The 17,404-nt window shown below is 34.8% G+C and overlaps 1 protein-coding gene across 1 annotated transcript in view; it reads right to left on the bottom strand.

Moving 5' to 3' along the window:
* Nucleotides 1–1,093: 1,093 nt before the first annotated feature.
* The window catches only part of LOC127738557 (anti-sigma-I factor RsgI6-like), a 32,448-nt gene continuing 16,137 nt past the window's right edge, over nt 1,094–17,404 (bottom strand). Inside the window, exons 7-11 of the mRNA XM_052249849.1 lie at nt 13,237–13,374; nt 7,979–8,150; nt 7,184–7,291; nt 4,931–5,146; nt 1,094–1,300 (exon numbers count right to left, since the gene is read on the bottom strand). Of these exons, the coding sequence (XP_052105809.1) occupies nt 1,136–1,300; nt 4,931–5,146; nt 7,184–7,291; nt 7,979–8,150; nt 13,237–13,374 (799 nt within the window). The 3' untranslated portion in view covers nt 1,094–1,135. The remainder of the gene's footprint in view (nt 1,301–4,930; nt 5,147–7,183; nt 7,292–7,978; nt 8,151–13,236; nt 13,375–17,404) is intronic.

The raw sequence follows: 17,404 nt of genomic DNA, 5'->3' as shown, positions 1-17,404 counted from the left end.
GAGAAGCAGGTGCTTTTTATGTGGAATATCATAAACTAGTCTTAATGGTGTATCTTATCTCTTCGTAAAGCAAGAGTTTCCAGCCCTGTTGCATGATAAATAGCTCTAGTACTAGTATATATCGGAAAACATGTTACAAGAACATACGGATATTGTTTTATTTTAACTTCATGTGAAATTTCGAAATCATTTCAGATAAAGAAATGCATCTCCCTCGTATATAGCTCAGATACCTTGTCCGGCTTTTGCTAAACCGTTGTTCATGTTTGGTTTTATCAGCTCTTCGACGCTTTTATTAGGTTTTGGACTTTCCAATATTTTGGCCTCGAGCATCATTGAAAGAGGGACGAAAGATACCAGAGGGACAGTCAAACTCATAGATCGAAAACAAACTGACAACGCCATGGCGAAAAATAAAAAGACAAACAGACAAATAATAGTACAGATGACACAACATAGGAAACCAAAGACTAAGCAACACGAACCCCACCAAAAACTGGGGGTGATCTCAGGTGCTCCGGAAGGGTAAGCAGATCCTGCTCCACATGTGGCACCCGTCGTGTTGCTTATGTTATTACAAATCCGGTAAATAGTCTAATTCGGTAAGTCATATTCGTGAAAAGGGAGGGTATTGTAGTTACGACATAAGGAACATATCCGATATCATCTGTGAAACGGTTATTCCATAACGGTCAACCAACTCGTGATGGCGTCCGTAAAATTTACGAAGGGATGATTTCAACCTCCCCATTTGGAACTCTTGGTTTGAAGATGTATTGATTGTCGTAGTATAATTGGTACCGTTAAGGTTCCTAATGAACTTATGAATTATAAAAATCTAAGTGATTTTTTTTTGCAAAATAACAGAAACAAACATTAAGCTGCTATATTATACTTTAGTTGTTCAGACCTTTTTGTTCTTACAAATTTCCATACATATTTTTCTCCTATTCTAGAATGATAAGGAATGATCAGCATAAGTGTATGGAAACATTCTAATCGAACTGAAATACCAAAGCTTAAAGCTAAGTAGTTTGACAGTAAAATACCTAATACAGATTGAGATTTATTTCATATATAGATTTCACCTGTTCCCTGTAAATGAATTGTTGCAGTTCGACTTCCTTGATTAAAACTAACATTCTCTGTATGAATCGTTTTTTCCGTTTTGTTTAAGTATCAACTGGTGTTCACCAAAGAATGCTCTAGTATGCACTGTATGACCATTGAAATTGTGAATTTCGTTTGTTCTAAATCTTTGATGGAATAATTCAATCCATTTTCTTCCTGCAGCATTCGGCTACAAAACATTATAAACATTACAATAGACACGATAAGGGTAATGTAAACAAAATACTTTGTATATAGTTTGATATAATGTCACGACTAGAATGGCTGGTTAACAAATCTGATGTTCTGCGGGCTTTATGAATATTTTTTTTTTATTTTCATGTCCTTAAAGTACACCTTTAATTAAATTCAATCTAATGTGCATAATGACCATACAAATTGGTATAAAGCTGTGGTCCGAAAACTATGAAACTATGAATGAACATGGATAGGTAGAGAATTATCAATCAGTGATCTTTACGAATATTGGTCGCAAAAAAGGGACTTGAGAATACCAGTATATATGGTTTTAATCTTAAAGCATCTCATAGCCAATTTCATTCATTCTGTGATACAAGACCAAATAATCATTTCATTTATATAGCTTTTCTGCACAAATTATTCTTTTTAGTATTTTAAGTTGTAAAATTAAGATTTGATTTGTATTTTTATAATTTGTCTAATTATTCTTCATAGTGTACACATACTGCACAGATTTTGGAACACCAGAGAAGTATGAAATTATCGGGAGCAGGGAACCAAATGTTAAAAAAGACTGAATGCTATAGGTTGTTTACCAATAAGCATAAGATTATATTGCCTTTTCTTGTTTCATTGCATGATATTTTTGAACTACAGTTGAATGGATATCTGTTTTCGAGTCTAGTGACAAGTACTGCTTTTATATTCAGGAAGAGGGCGTGTTATTTTGATATGAATATGAAACATGTTTTGTACTAGACAGGCACTCTGAACCTGGTTTTAACGTTCTAGTTAACAGGGTACCAGTCCATAGAAAGACATGTCACCTTACCCGGCAGGACATTATATTCTGCTCCAAAACGACAAATTTGGTATCTTACTACTAACGACAGTGTGCTTAGTGGAGAAGTAGTCAATACCAATTTTCATGCCTTTGGTTTGACCAGCGGAAATCGAACCTCTGGCGAGCACGCTAGAAACAGTTGATATCTGAGGAAATAATGGGGTGAAATGGTAAAAACGCCGACGATAAAGAATTCAAGTTTAAGATTTGTACTTTTAATCTTACCTTTGTTTGGTAACATAAGCCCTGGGACAAGAATTACTTAACTATGCTATACTGTTGAACCTATTTCTTTTCTTTCTTTTTTTTAGTTTACGACTTATGATTCATTCTTCAATTCTTTTAAATATAAGTGATCTTTTGATTATATTTTTACTTGGATGGAGTGAACGAAATAGTTTCTAAACATTTCACTAGGATGTTTTTTTCTTGCACTTTAGCTTTTTGAAATTTCACAAGAAAAAAATCAGCAGCTATAGTATCAATGTAAGAAGGTATGATTTGACTGTCCACATTGAGTATGACAATTACATTTATTTGAACAAAAGTTTGCTATTTTGTTTTGATTATCATGTCAGTTTGTTTATGCTGAATTTTTTTACTGAAACTCTTTATCCCGAACTGAATTTCATTTGAACTCTTTCCTGTATTTTATCGTATCAGTAATCAGGCTTATATATCGTACTGTAGCTTATGTGGTTTTTTTTCTAATGATAAATCCCAGAACTAACATTCCACGAACAATAATTATAGTCCAAAAGTGTCTGAGCAGAAAGTTGATGAACCAGGGTTATGTCAAAGAACGTCTCGTCCTTTTTCTAAAAATAATTTTATCGGAAGATAGCAAGACCTTGTTGATAAATATTCCGTATCAACTTCACAAAGAATACATGATGGTCTTGGAGTTTGGATTCTAGGTACTACTATTTCAGGTTAGGGTGAAGGTTGGCGCCTGTTAAAACGTTTAAACCCGCTGCATTTCTTTGCACCTGTCCTAAGTCAGGAACCTGTTTCGGTGGTTGTCGTTTGTTGATGTGGTTCTAAAGTGTTTCTCGTTTCTCGTTTTTTATATAGATTAGACCGTTGGTTTTCATGTTTGAATTGTTTTACACTAGTCATTTTGGGGCCCTTTATAGCTTGCTGTTCGGTGTAAGCCAAGGCTCCGTGTTGAAGGCCGTACTTTGACCTATAATTGTTTACTTTTTACGCATTATGACTTGGATGGAGAGTTGTCTCATTGGCACGCATACCACATATTCTTATTTCTATCTACTGGCGTTGTTTATAGTCTTAATTACGTGTTATAGTGTTTTTTCATTTGTCTTTATAAATTATAAACCTTTACTTTTTAGTCCATTTTTGGTAATATCCTCTTGGCGTGGATCGGTTCTTATACATCTCGCCATTGTGTTATTGTGCTATCGTCATTTTTTGTATTCTTGTCTTTCATTTTTGCTTATGTGCTTAATCTATATGCCATTTTGTTTTTCTTTGTTGACATATTTGTTTGTTTTTATAGTGATAAAGATTTAGCACAATGTTGACTGCTGTACCCCTATTTTTTACATTTTTACCTATTATGTCTGTTTGTTTTTTCACACATTGTTGTCAATATAATGGGATTTTATGCGAATGTCATACAAGTGAGAGGTTTAGCTAGCTAAAAAAACAGCTTTAATCCACCATTTTCTACATGAGGAAATGCCTGTACCAAGTCAGGAATATGACAGTTGTTTTCCGTTCGTTTGATGTGTTTGTGCTTTTAATTTTTCCATTTGATAAGGGACTTTCCGTTTTGAATTTTCCTTGGAGTTCGGTATTTTTGTTATTTTACTTTTTATAGTTAAAAACTAAATAAAATATAGAAATCGACAGAGGGATACAATTTAAGACATCTCTAAAAGTAACTAGCACATAGTTAACTAAACAGATGGGCTTCTGTAAAACAAACAACATCAAAACTTAAAGCTTCAGTAACACGAAAAAACAAGCAATACTAGGTGCTGTGAAAAGTTATGAAAGATTATCTTTTATTTCGAGCTAAGTTGCATGGATTATAAAACTTAATCTCTGAACCGATTGTTATTTTGAGAAAGTTATCATCTATAAAAGTATTAAGCAAATTTTAACCTCTTTTAACTGATGTTGTCTCGTCGTCATCTTATAAATTTCTCTGTTTGGAGACCGGTCATAATGAACAAAGCTAAAATGACATATACAACAGTGAACTGGTGCTCGGTGATTTCGTGGTCACATGCACAAATCAAGTGTCGTGTGTTTGCTTTCCATATGTGTTAAACCAAAGACTTTAACAGTTTTGTTTTTTTTTTGCTGCTAATCCAACAAGCACACGGTAGTTAAGAGTAACAGCAAAGATTGGATACCTTGTAGTCCTAATCATGTGTCCGGGTAATATCACCTCATGTTGACTGTTAACTAAAAGGCAATTTCGTTAAAGATTAGGCTGAGTTTATCAATCTAGTACAAAACAGGGTATGGCCATATCCCGTAATATTTGATTCTGAATACTCAGCAGTAATTAACTAATCAATAATCATACAGCATAGCAGACAATGAATAAGGAACAGTTCAAAACTTTTCATTCTTATATATGGTTAAACGTGTTGTTTTTTGCAAGGGAACGATTCAATTTGTCAAAATATAGACTGAATGACTGAAACCCCTGCCTCATTATTTGCTTTATTTAAGCTTATATCATTTACTTTGCCTTTATATGAGACAATTCATATAAGTATTACTTAAAAGTATACTTACAGTCACGTTACTTCCGGTTGCTAGAGAGAGTTGTTTGTCATATATTGCATTCTCCCAGAATCCCCATAGTAGGACGCCCTCTATTGCTGGGTGACTGAAAAACATTGTCATTACATCGTCCAATGCGTTTGCCTTATTGTTTTCATTAGAATCCTTGATTGTTAGTTCAGTGATCCATATCGGTAATCCAGCCTCTGCAACTTTATCCAGTCTATACTGAAATATAATGATGATCTCTAACGATATATTTTCATTTCATTGTAGAAATTTGAATGTCAAGTGACCGAACCACATATCAACTCAAGAAAGCGCTTAGCAATAAAATATGTACCGTTATTATTATGTGAATAAGAGATAATAAGGATTTACGAGAATACGATGTGAATATACACAGGTTAGTATCCTATGATTACTTTGAAGTTCGTCAAATATACAATCATATTTTAAATAAAGTTCATAAATTCCTGAAAGCTTGAAGTTTAATTTTTATAGTAATTTAAAAGCCAGTGATGTTTTTTTTCCATTTTTCATAACCAATTTCTATATTAAAGCTCGAGGTCAAAATATTTAAACATTAAACATTAAACACAAAAGGACCAAAAGTAAAGCCAAGCCTTAAAAAGGAATCAAAGCTTTGCACGAAGGAGATAGATTGCTTAATTTCAAATTCTGTCCAAAAGTGTATTACTAACAGCAAATTTCAATAAAAACAATATCAGTGTTTTCATGCCAGTACCAATAAAATGAGATACTGGTATTTGATCGATCAAAAGAAAGTTGTGTATATCATTTAGATTTGATATTTTCTTACTTTTTCTCCAGCAGATACAAGGAAGGGTTAGTGATAAAAAAAAATTCTTCAAACCGTTTAGAACTGAGTTAATTTTATGAAATAATTGAAGGCTTTTTTTTTCTCGAAGTACACTTATATTGTATCAAGTGAGGATCAACTTGATAATCATAGTGTTAATTGAACGAACTGTGGTTAATATTTTATAACCCTATAGATTTATAAAACGGAAGTATTTCTGGTATTTTTTTTCTTAATACTAAACCGTTCAATTGAGGCATAAAACATCCCTTTAAATCACCACGTGATTGTTGTCTGCCAATCATTATATTGAAATCATTATGAAGCATAAATTTAATGTAGTAATGAATATATGAATATATAAATAAAGAGATATAATCTGGACACTTCAGTGCAAATTTGCCACTTGTGACGACGACACTATGATATCGCAGTCGTGTTGAAACTGTCAAATAACATAATTTGATCTCAATAGCCAATTCACTATAACCTTTTGTCAAAATAAAAAATGAGTTTACTCTTCATCGAATTGATATTTTACCAATTATAATAGTAATAGGTCTTATACAAAGATATTAACTTTACAGCGCAGGTCGCTTAGCACAATTTGATATTGGGAAAGGCTGCGAGAAAATGACGATACCTCAAAATAAGCATATTTTTGCAATTTTGCATTAAAATCAAGAAGTTTGAAACATTTAGTTAATAATGTAAGATAGAATTAAAAATTGAAGAATAGTATTTTAAAGATTTGTAATACAATCAGACAAGGGGCCAAAAATGTAACCTCTTATACCTTTAACACAATCAGGCGGGGGGAGGGGGGGGGCAAAAATGTAACATCTTATACCTTCAAATTTTATGTATAAATGAATAAAATATGGTCGTGACACTCAATGGTTATGTTAAGGAAGAGTTAAGATTGGTTGTTAATGAGATTACAGTTTTCTTTTCTGTAAACAGAAGATAAAAAAAAGAATTAAGACGTTGATTAAATTGTATACAGTTCACTGTAAGTGACTCTTACGGAAAATGAACAAAACTTTTTAAAATGTCCATACCTTTGGTGCTCAAATATAAATATGGGAAATATGGGAAACCATCATCTGCTTTTTCCATCTTTTAAGACTCTCTTAAAAAATACATGTAAAAATACATGAAATATTTGTATCTGAACGTTTCGCAGTTTACATGCTCTTGATATTTGCCTTTAGTTTTCTATGTTATGTTTTGTGAAATTATTTTGTGACTTTTCGTCGTTTTATGCCAAGACGTTGGTCAGTTTCTCTTCGACTTTTTATTTTTTATTATCTCCCTTGGTATCATCCGCCTCTATTTTACATCTAACACTATAACAAAAGGAATTTGTAATTTTTTTTAATAACACATATATACTTATCAAATTCCAAATATTAAAACTATAATTCCTTTTATCAGTTTACCTTTAATACATCTAAGTTAATGTGGCTTGAATAAAAATGTCCTTGTATGCCCATTCCATAAATAGGTACTCCACTATCTTTATATCTTTTACCAAGACTTTTGAAGGGCTAAAATATGTAAATTTAACTCTCATGTTATTTAAGTTAATCATCGACTAGAATACTTCGTAATTTTAAACGTTCTACCTTTTTTCAGAATTATGAATTATATGTCTATATGTCTTCATATGCTTCAATAATAAGTCCAAAATGAATTTTCCACCTGTTTCTCATGCATATAACTTTATTACGCTAGTGTCATTTGTTTTGGAATTTGTTTAGTACATTCCCCGCAGGTTTGAGAAATCAGTATTTGCAATAACTCTATTTTAGATGATTTTGTTATCCACTCCCTCCCCTATCCCCCCTTCCCAACTCCCACGAGAAAGCTTTGTACCCATCATGGGCTCATCGTAAAATTTTTTTTTATTTTTTTTTCTTATTTTTTCTCTTCATATTATGAGCCAATAGGTGTCTGTTTTGTGTAAATTGTATATTCAACTATTGTTCTTACTTTGAATTACAATCTCTATTTTAATTTGTCATGTTAAGTATATAACTTCTATCCTTAGTCTCTTTTGAGATTTGATATGGAAAAACATTAATTCTACTGAGAAGCAGTATGTTCCGTCTTCTGAGAAGTAGTATGTTCCGTCTACTGAGAAGCAGTATGTTCCGTCTACTGAGAAGTATTATGTTCCGTCTTCTGAGAAGTAGTATGTTCCTCTCTTTTTGCTTTTAAAAAATATTACAAACCGTTGTTGTATCGCCGGACGTAATCACATTATACTCATTCAGGAATAATTTATTATTTGGTTCTAAAGCGTGTATCCAGTCAAACATCTTCTGTGTAATATGTGGATCGTGTGTTAAATCCTCAAACGGATGGGCATGAAGGTTTTCATTGTTAACATCCCAGTGTTCCAGTCTAAAAGTACAATAGATATAACCAATGATGAGATTGTTTCACACGACACTTGTAAAATTAAATTCTTTGAACTACCTTAAGATTTGAATAAAAAAATATTCTCATTAAAACATAATGTGAGTTTATTTTTTCTGTTAAAATGTGACATTGGAAACTTCGTGCAGATTGAGTATTTAAGCTTTCTTTAGGAGATTGTTAGCAATCTGTGATACGATTGATTGATTGATTGTTGGTTGCTTTACGCCGCATTAGCACAACAAGGCTATATCGCGGCGAGAGCTAATTCGAATATTTTTTTTACAATTTAAAGCATATTCTTAAAATCAGACAAAAGGCCCTTCAATAAACTAAAATTCTAGATTAAAGCAAATTGATTATTTACAAATAAAAATGAACATTAAGATAACGTGATAAAATTTAAAATCGTTTTAAATATAATAACATTTTTATATTTTAGAATATATTCCAACTTCTAAGAATGAAACAATATTTGTAAATGGAACATTATTAAATAAATCATACATATTATTGACATTGAAATGCTTCTTACGAATATCAGCATTGAAGTCGCCCATAAGTATAAATGGTGAGGGTAATTGATCAGTGAGGTTTTTGAGTTTAGCTTTATCGATAATTGAATTGGGTGGAATATATATAGAACATAATGTAATTGTTTTATCTAATGATAAACGAATTGCAACTGCCTGCAGATCCGTGGTGAGTTGGACTGTGCTATGAATGACGTTGTCCTTCACAAAAATGGATGATCCGCCTGCAGCACGTTCATCTACCTTAGAAAATGTGCTATACATGTTGTATCCTTTTAAAGATACATTGTCACTTTCTTTTAAATGAGTTTCTTGAAGACAAAATGCAGTAGGTAAAAAAGACTGAACTAGAAGCGTTAACTCGAGAAGATTTATTTTAAGACCTCGGCAATTCCATTGGATGATATTAGTCATGTTTTGTTAATAGACGGGCGAATGCTATCGAGTTTGCCAGCATTCTTATTTCGCTCACCCTGAGATTGTAATCTTTCGGGTGGCGGAACACTTTCGATTTCCATTTCTGATTCGTCGTTAAGTGTTGAAAATCTGTTGTGTGAGGAGAGTCGTCGATCTCCAGGACCATGCGCAGCTGGTTTTACTCCGCCTCGACCCCTACCCCGCGACCTCGAATCAGAAGACTTCTGAGAGGATGTATTTGTTGGCTTCTTTGGGACATCCTTCTGTTCTGGAGAACGAAGAGGAGACGGGGCTTTAGAAGACTTTGTACTAGATGCAGAAGATAAACTAGTTTTATTAGATGCAGATGAAGGAGGACTATTGGAAATGGAAGAATCATCAATGTCACTGGGAAGACCCCAGACAGATTCACCGCCCCAACTGTCTGATTTAACTGTATCTTTTTTATTTGATTTCTTTTTTTCATTTTTTTTAGATGATGACATTGAGCTCTGTAAGGAAGATTGAGTTGACTGAGTACTGGTTTTAGAAGGTGTTGGTTTTCTTGGAATTAATATTTTATCGTTAGGTTCTGTTTCAACAGGCAGCATTGTAAATGTCTCAGCATCAATTGGCCAGGTCATGCGAGTTTGTGTATGCTCGTGACTGAATGAGCGGACAACTTTGCTGGCGTACGATGGTCTGTTCGAAACAAGATCATTCGAAACAGAAGCTATCTGTTTAGCTTCTGGGTAACTGATGTTTCTTTCTGTTTTAATTTTGATAATATTTTTTTCTTTAAGGTAAACAGGGCAGTCCCTAGATGATGAAAAATGGGATTCACCACAGTTTACGCATTTAGAAGATTCAGAGCTACAGGTTGTTCCCTCGTGTCCTTCGTCAGAACACTTGAAGCATCTCTGCGTACCACGACATTGTTTGCTTCCATGACCAAACTTTTGACAAGTGAAGCATCGAATTGGGTTAGGGATAAACCTGTCAACTCTGATTCCGAAGCAACCTAAAGTAATAGATGGAGGAGGAGTTGGAGTTCTAAATGTCAAAAGATATGTATTTAATTTGATTATATTTCCATTCTTTTTTATTTGAAATCTAACAACATCAGTTACACCTTGGCTTGAAAGTTCTTCACAGATTTCTTCCACGGTAAGGTCACCAAGGTATTGACTTCTGTCTCGAATGATCCCCTTACAGCTGTTCAAACTGTTGTGAGGAGAGGCAGAAACAGGAAAGTTTGTAATTGTTGTCAGTGTAAGCAAATTTGTCGATTGACTTTTGTTGGAACATTCAACCAACAAATTGCCTGATCTCATTTTTGAAACTTTTTTTACAGTACCAGCAACGCTTTGAATTTGTTTGTGAATCACAAAGGGAGATATTTTGGAAATTGGTTTTTCATCTGTTCCTTTTATTACAATAAATCTGGGCCAACTGTCATCTTCCTGACAGGGCACTGAATCATCACATTTTCTTTTTTTATGTATTAAAGCTGATTTAGAGGGTTGGTTTTGTTGTGCCATAGGAAATGAGAAAGATTCACCATTCTTGTCATCCACCCACCTCGGAGTGCCTACAAGGGCGATGCTGTGTTTCCGTGGCGAGCCGGGGTCAAGTGCTAATGCTGAAAACGAGCTCCAAGTATAACATGTATAACGTAGCTGGTCCCCAAAATTAGCACCCAAGATCCACTGCGGAAAGCACCAGATGTTCCAAGAATGGTATACTCAAGCAGAGCGTATCCATCAAGCGAAATAGAAAGCGTACCACTTGATTGACCCATGAGCCATCGCCTTCTTCAGTTATCCGAAATATAAATAGCTTTATTTAAAACACATGTGTATATCATGAAAATTGTTACAAGAAAGCTTATTGTTGAGGATTAACTGAAGGGCTCGACATGACCAGCCGATTGATCGAACCGGGTCCATCCGACCTCCCGTTTAGATGATATTGGAGCCAAAACAGCTTATTGAACTATAGTCTTGTCCGTCCGGGTATTTTCTGACCGTAAGGAGTCTGGCTACAGCCCTCATCCGCAAGGATCTCGTCAACCACCGACATCTGTGATACGATAACAATTAGCATTATTTTTCCAGTTTTTGGTTTGTTCATAAACCCTATTTCATAAAGCTAACCCATGATGATACCACATCTCTCCTGGTTTTTATGGTATGTTCTTTTCGGTACATTTTGCTTTTCTGTAAAAAGGGGAGAATTAAGATTTCAAAATACATTATTAACCCTTCCATGTCTTTATGTGTCTGTCCAAAAGCAGTAACCTTGTCAGCAGATAACTTTAGACATTTTTTAATCCGTTTTGTCCTTCCGGAACTTTGGTTCTTATCTACGACCCCGTTCACACTAGGACATTTAGATCGATTTAAACTAGATCGGTTCACTTTAGATCGATTTAAGGGCCAATGTGAACGCGTTGAATCGATCTCCAATCGGTCTAAACTAAAACACCAAAAGAGGTAGTTTATAGAAATAAGATGTGGTATGAGTGCCAATTAGTTTGAATCGATCTAAAGTGAACCGATCTTACTTTAAATGTGAACGCAGAGATCGGTTTAAACTAGAACGATTGAATCGAAAATAATGTATGCTCATGTATAGCATCTTCGCTAGCCAAGGGTTACGATCCACTTCCCTCCTCTCCAGGAGAGGAGGGAAGTGGATCGTAACCCTTGGCTAGCGACGATGATGTATAGCGGCACAACTATATCAATGGTTCGTTGTTTAACCAATATTTCTCTGTTAACAGACCTCTGTGTACATGCACGTAAAAACAAACTGAAAACATGTTGTCTTCGCCGTAGCATAAATTTGCGAAATCTGTGTCTTCTTTTTTTAGTTGATTTTTTTCTTTTCAGGAACCGCAGTATTTCGTCGTGTTGTAACTTCGTTGCTACAGTTTTTTGTTTCAAAATCAAAGAAAACTGCAAGAACACCAGTATCAAAATTTGAACTTGTGATTCAAGAGAAACAATAACTTCATCCATTTTTTTTTTCAAGTGTGTGTATCAGTGTATCAACACATTAATTTGACAAATTAGTTCTATTTATACACAATGTTTACAGTTTTACGGGTAAGATCAATTGCATTTTTAATTGTAGTGTGAGCGCACTGGTTCAGATTAGACCGATAGAGATCGTTATGATTAAAGATAGTGTGAACGCTAACTGGTTTTATTTAGATCGATTCAAATTAGATCGATTAAAGAAAAAATGCTAGTGTGAACGGGGTCTAAGAACACATATCTATTTTTAAAATCAGAATGTTTACCTCTAAAAACAATAAACGGAGATTTAGGGTAAACGTCAGCAGCTAAATGATACAAAAAATCAATCGACAGACAAACATTTTGGTTTTCAACAACAGAAAAAGGTCTTTACAATATTTTAAACTCTAAATGGTCCAGAGTCTAGCAAAGTTTTGAATAATTATTCAGATAAAAGCAAAAGACAACAAGTGACGAGGTGCATGACTTAGAACAGGCATATAAGTACGTGGCGGTGTTAATAACACATGCTACAGTAGTATACCGATGGTCTTAACCGTACGGTGACCCATCTTCGCTAGCCAAGGGTTACGATCCACTTCCCTCTGTGGAGAGGAGGGAAGTGGATCGTAACCCTTGGCTAGCGAAGATGACGGTGACCTATCATAATTTAAAAATATACCAGCGGTGAGACACATGCTGCTGTGCGTATTGTATCATAAGGGGCTAAAAGACCACAACTAGTGGTACCGAGCAAGTGGTAGTATAAGCGAATGAGACTATTTTTCTGTGCGCATGATACATTTTTTATATTTGAAATCCAGAAATATAAGCCATTTGAAAGCATGAAAACTTAAAAACAAATGGACCTAAACAGAAGAGATATAAATCAGCGATCAACTTTGCATAAGAGGTTTGCAAAGTGCGATATTAATCATGGTGCTTTTATAAGTAGTGATAAAGTATAACATCTAAAATGTATACATAATGATATTTTTATATGGTTATCATTATTATATGAGCTGAATAGAATAACATGTAAAATGCCCTGGCTAAATAATAACATGGTACAGTTGAACAAGATGTGAATTAACATGTATTTTAACGCCAGACACTTACGTTCCTTTAGAATGAGATATCATGTCGTTCACTCTCTTGTGCATCAGTTGTAACGCCTGTGATGATGGCATACCTTTCAACCATTCTGGTACATGCTTTGGGTCATCCCAAAACATATTATGTCCACGTACCTTTATCCTTTAATGGAAATTAGTATTGATAAGATGTATACAAACTTTATGGAACTACAAAAAGCTTAAGAGCTTAAAGTTGAGTTTTATATCGCAGTTATCTACGTATTCACGTTCATTTGTCTCGGTAAACCGAATGACGACCGTGTTGTATATATAACCGGGGAGTTTTCCGTGTTATAGTAATTCAAAGACGGAATACCAATAGTTTAAACTTTATTAGCAAGGTCCGGACAGTACCAGACCTAAGACCTAAACTGACTACAAAATAACATACAAAAGCATATATAAAAAACAGTTACTATAGAAAAGGATTAGTGTCCAACGGATTAACTTGTCATGGTCAGAGTGATTTCCATCACGACAAACATATATTTAACAATAGAATTAATTAAACACAAAGAAACGTAAAAGGTTAGATAAACGGATTAACAAATTGTAACTTTAGCACTTAAAATATATTGTCTGAACTGGATTTATTTATAATTCCCAATTGTCCAAATCTTCCTGGTTATAATCGCCACTACTCCACCTAAACTCGGTCTCCGAGTTTGCCGAATTGAAACTATTTGACTCGGTTATCTTCGTGGGTAACCTCCTCGTTGTGGGTGTTGATGCGAGTTTTTGGGATAGCTTGAACGTAAACTTTTAATTTGATTCTCGGCGACTGAAAGTTCATGAAGTAAATCTTGACATTCACGTATATCGTCGGAATGTTGTGCTTTTAGTCGCTGAATTTCGTCTTTAAATGTTTTGATTAAATGACAGTCTTGCATCTCAGCATTTTTCAAATCCATTGTTAATCTGTATCTGGTGTTGGTTAAACTTAGGTTTTCCTCTTTCAACCGCACTATTTCTTTTTCAAAATTTTGAGTTCTACGTGTATACTCAGCTAACTCCTGTTCGATCTTCTGAATTACCCGGCCATGTTGTACACGATCGGAATTTAATTTGTCCAAACTGTTCCTTAACATCACGTTTTCTTTCATAACGGTATCCAATTTAGAATTTTCACACTTCAGCACAGCGATTTCTTTGATGAAGTTTCGGTTAGACACTTTCAACTTGTTAATGTGCTGTTTCGCGAATTCGTCCTGTATGGAGCACGTAAAAACGGAGAGTTCCTTGTCCTCAAGTCCTTGAAACGGAAATTGAGACATTTGTTTCTTCTCAATAAACGTTCTCATTCGGTCGCTGTCTCTTTGAATTTTTGACTTTGATTTCTTCTTCGGTTTTGGGTTTTCACACGACTTAACGTGAAAACTACACATACGGGCAAAATGTCCATGATGTCTGCACTTGTAACAATAAGCGTTAGCTGCATAACACCGATGGTAGGTGAAAACGTTCAATGTCTTACCGCAATATTTGCACAGAAAGTCCAAATAGGTATCTGCTTTTCTCATCGGAAACGGATGTCCATTTCTGCAAGGCTGGTAATTCCAGGTTCCTTTCATATAGTTGCTTCTAGAGGTATTCATTACTAGTTTGGGGGAACTAGCTCAATATCGTGCCGCGGGTACCTCCACCAATATATAACCGGGGAGTTTTCCGTGTTATAGTAATTCAAAGACGGAATACCAATAGTTTAAACTTTATTAGCAAGGTCCGGACAGTACCAGACCTAAGACCTAAACTGACTACAAAATAACATACAAAAGCATATATAAAAAACAGTTACTATAGAAAAGGATTAGTGTCCAACGGATTAACTTGTCATGGTCAGAGTGATTTCCATCACGACAAACATATATTTAACAATAGAATTAATTAAACACAAAGAAACGTAAAAGGTTAGATAAACGGATTAACAAATTGTAACTTTAGCACTTAAAATATATTGTCTGAACTGGATTTATTTATAATTCCCAATTGTCCAAATCTTCCTGGTTATAATCGCCACTACTCCACCTAAACTCGGTCTCCGAGTTTGCCGAATTGAAACTATTTGACTCGGTTATCTTCGTGGGTAACCTCCTCGTTGTGGGTGTTGATGCGAGTTTTTGGGATAGCTTGAACGTAAACTTTTAATTTGATTCTCGGCGACTGAAAGTTCATGAAGTAAATCTTGACATTCACGTATATCGTCGGAATGTTGTGCTTTTAGTCGCTGAATTTCGTCTTTAAGTGTTTTGATTAAATGACAGTCTTGCATCTCAGCATTTTTCAAATCCATTGTTAATCTGTATCTGGTGTTGGTTAAACTTAGGTTTTCCTCTTTCAACCGCACTATTTCTTTTTCAAAATTTTGAGTTCTACGTGTATACTCAGCTAACTCCTGTTTGATCTTCTGAATTACCCGGCCATGTTGTACACGATCGGAAATTAATTTGTCCAAACTGTTCCTTAACATCACGTTTTCTTTCATAACGGTATCCAATTTAGAATTTTCACACTTCAGCACAGCGATTTCTTTGATGAAGTTTTGGTTAGACACTTTCAACTTGTTAATGTGCTGTTTCGCGAATTCGTCCTGTATGGAGCACGTAAAAACGGAGAGTTCCTTGTCCTCAAGTCCTTGAAACGGAAATTGAGACATTTGTTTCTTCTCAATAAACGTTCTCGTTCGGTCGCTGTCTCTTTGAATTTTTGACTTTGATTTCTTCTTCGGTTTTGGGTTTTCACACGACTTAACGTGAAAACTACACATACGGGCAAAATGTCCATGATGTCTGCACTTGTAACAATAAGCGTTAGCTGCATAACACCGATGGTAGGTGAAAACGTTCAATGTCTTACCGCAATATTTGCACAGAAAGTCCAAATAGGTATCTGCTTTTCTCATCGGAAACGGATGTCCATTTCTGCAAGGCTGGTAATTCCAGGTTCCTTTCATATAGTTGCTTCTAGAGGTATTCATTACTAGTTTGGGGGAACTAGCTCAATATCGTGCCGCGGGTACCTCCACCAATATATAACCGGGGAGTTTTCCGTGTTATAGTAATTCAAAGACGGAATACCAATAGTTTAAACTTTATTAGCAAGGTCCGGACAGTACCAGACCTAAGACCTAAACTGACTACAAAATAACATACAAAAGCATATATAAAAAACAGTTACTATAGAAAAGGATTAGTGTCCAACGGATTAACTTGTCATGGTCAGAGTGATTTCCATCACGACAAACATATATTTAACAATAGAATTAATTAAACACAAAGAAACGTAAAAGGTTAGATAAACGGATTAACAAATTGTAACTTTAGCACTTAAAATATATTGTCTGAACTGGATTTATTTATAATTCCCAATTGTCCAAATCTTCCTGGTTATAATCGCCACTACTCCACCTAAACTCGGTCTCCGAGTTTGCCGAATTGAAACTATTTGACTCGGTTATCTTCGTGGGTAACCTCCTCGTTGTGGGTGTTGATGCGAGTTTTTGGGATAGCTTGAACGTAAACTTTTAATTTGATTCTCGGCGACTGAAAGTTCATGAAGTAAATCTTGACATTCACGTATATCGTCGGAATGTTGTGCTTTTAGTCGCTGAATTTCGTCTTTAAGTGTTTTGATTAAATGACAGTCTTGCATCTCAGCATTTTTCAAATCCATTGTTAATCTGTATCTGGTGTTGGTTAAACTTAGGTTTTCCTCTTTCAACCGCACTATTTCTTTTTCAAAATTTTGAGTTCTACGTGTATACTCAGCTAACTCCTGTTTGATCTTCTGAATTACCCGGCCATGTTGTACACGATCGGAAATTAATTTGTCCAAACTGTTCCTTAACATCACGTTTTCTTTCATAACGGTATCCAATTTAGAATTTTCACACTTCAGCACAGCGATTTCTTTGATGAAGTTTTGGTTAGACACTTTCAACTTGTTAATGTGCTGTTTCGCGAATTCGTCCTGTATGGAGCACGTAAAAACGGAGAGTTCCTTGTCCTCAAGTCCTTGAAACGGAAATTGAGACATTTGTTTCTTCTCAATAAACGTTCTCATTCGGTCGCTGTCTCTTTGAATTTTTGACTTTGATTTCTTCTTCGGTTTTGGGTTTTCACACGACTTAACGTGAAAACTACACATACGGGCAA

Source organism: Mytilus californianus, unplaced genomic scaffold, assembly GCF_021869535.1.
Source record: "Mytilus californianus isolate M0D057914Y unplaced genomic scaffold, xbMytCali1.0.p SCAF_1, whole genome shotgun sequence".
Taxonomy (NCBI): Eukaryota; Metazoa; Mollusca; class Bivalvia; order Mytilida; family Mytilidae; genus Mytilus; species Mytilus californianus.
This window is presented reverse-complemented; position numbering and strand designations above follow the sequence as displayed.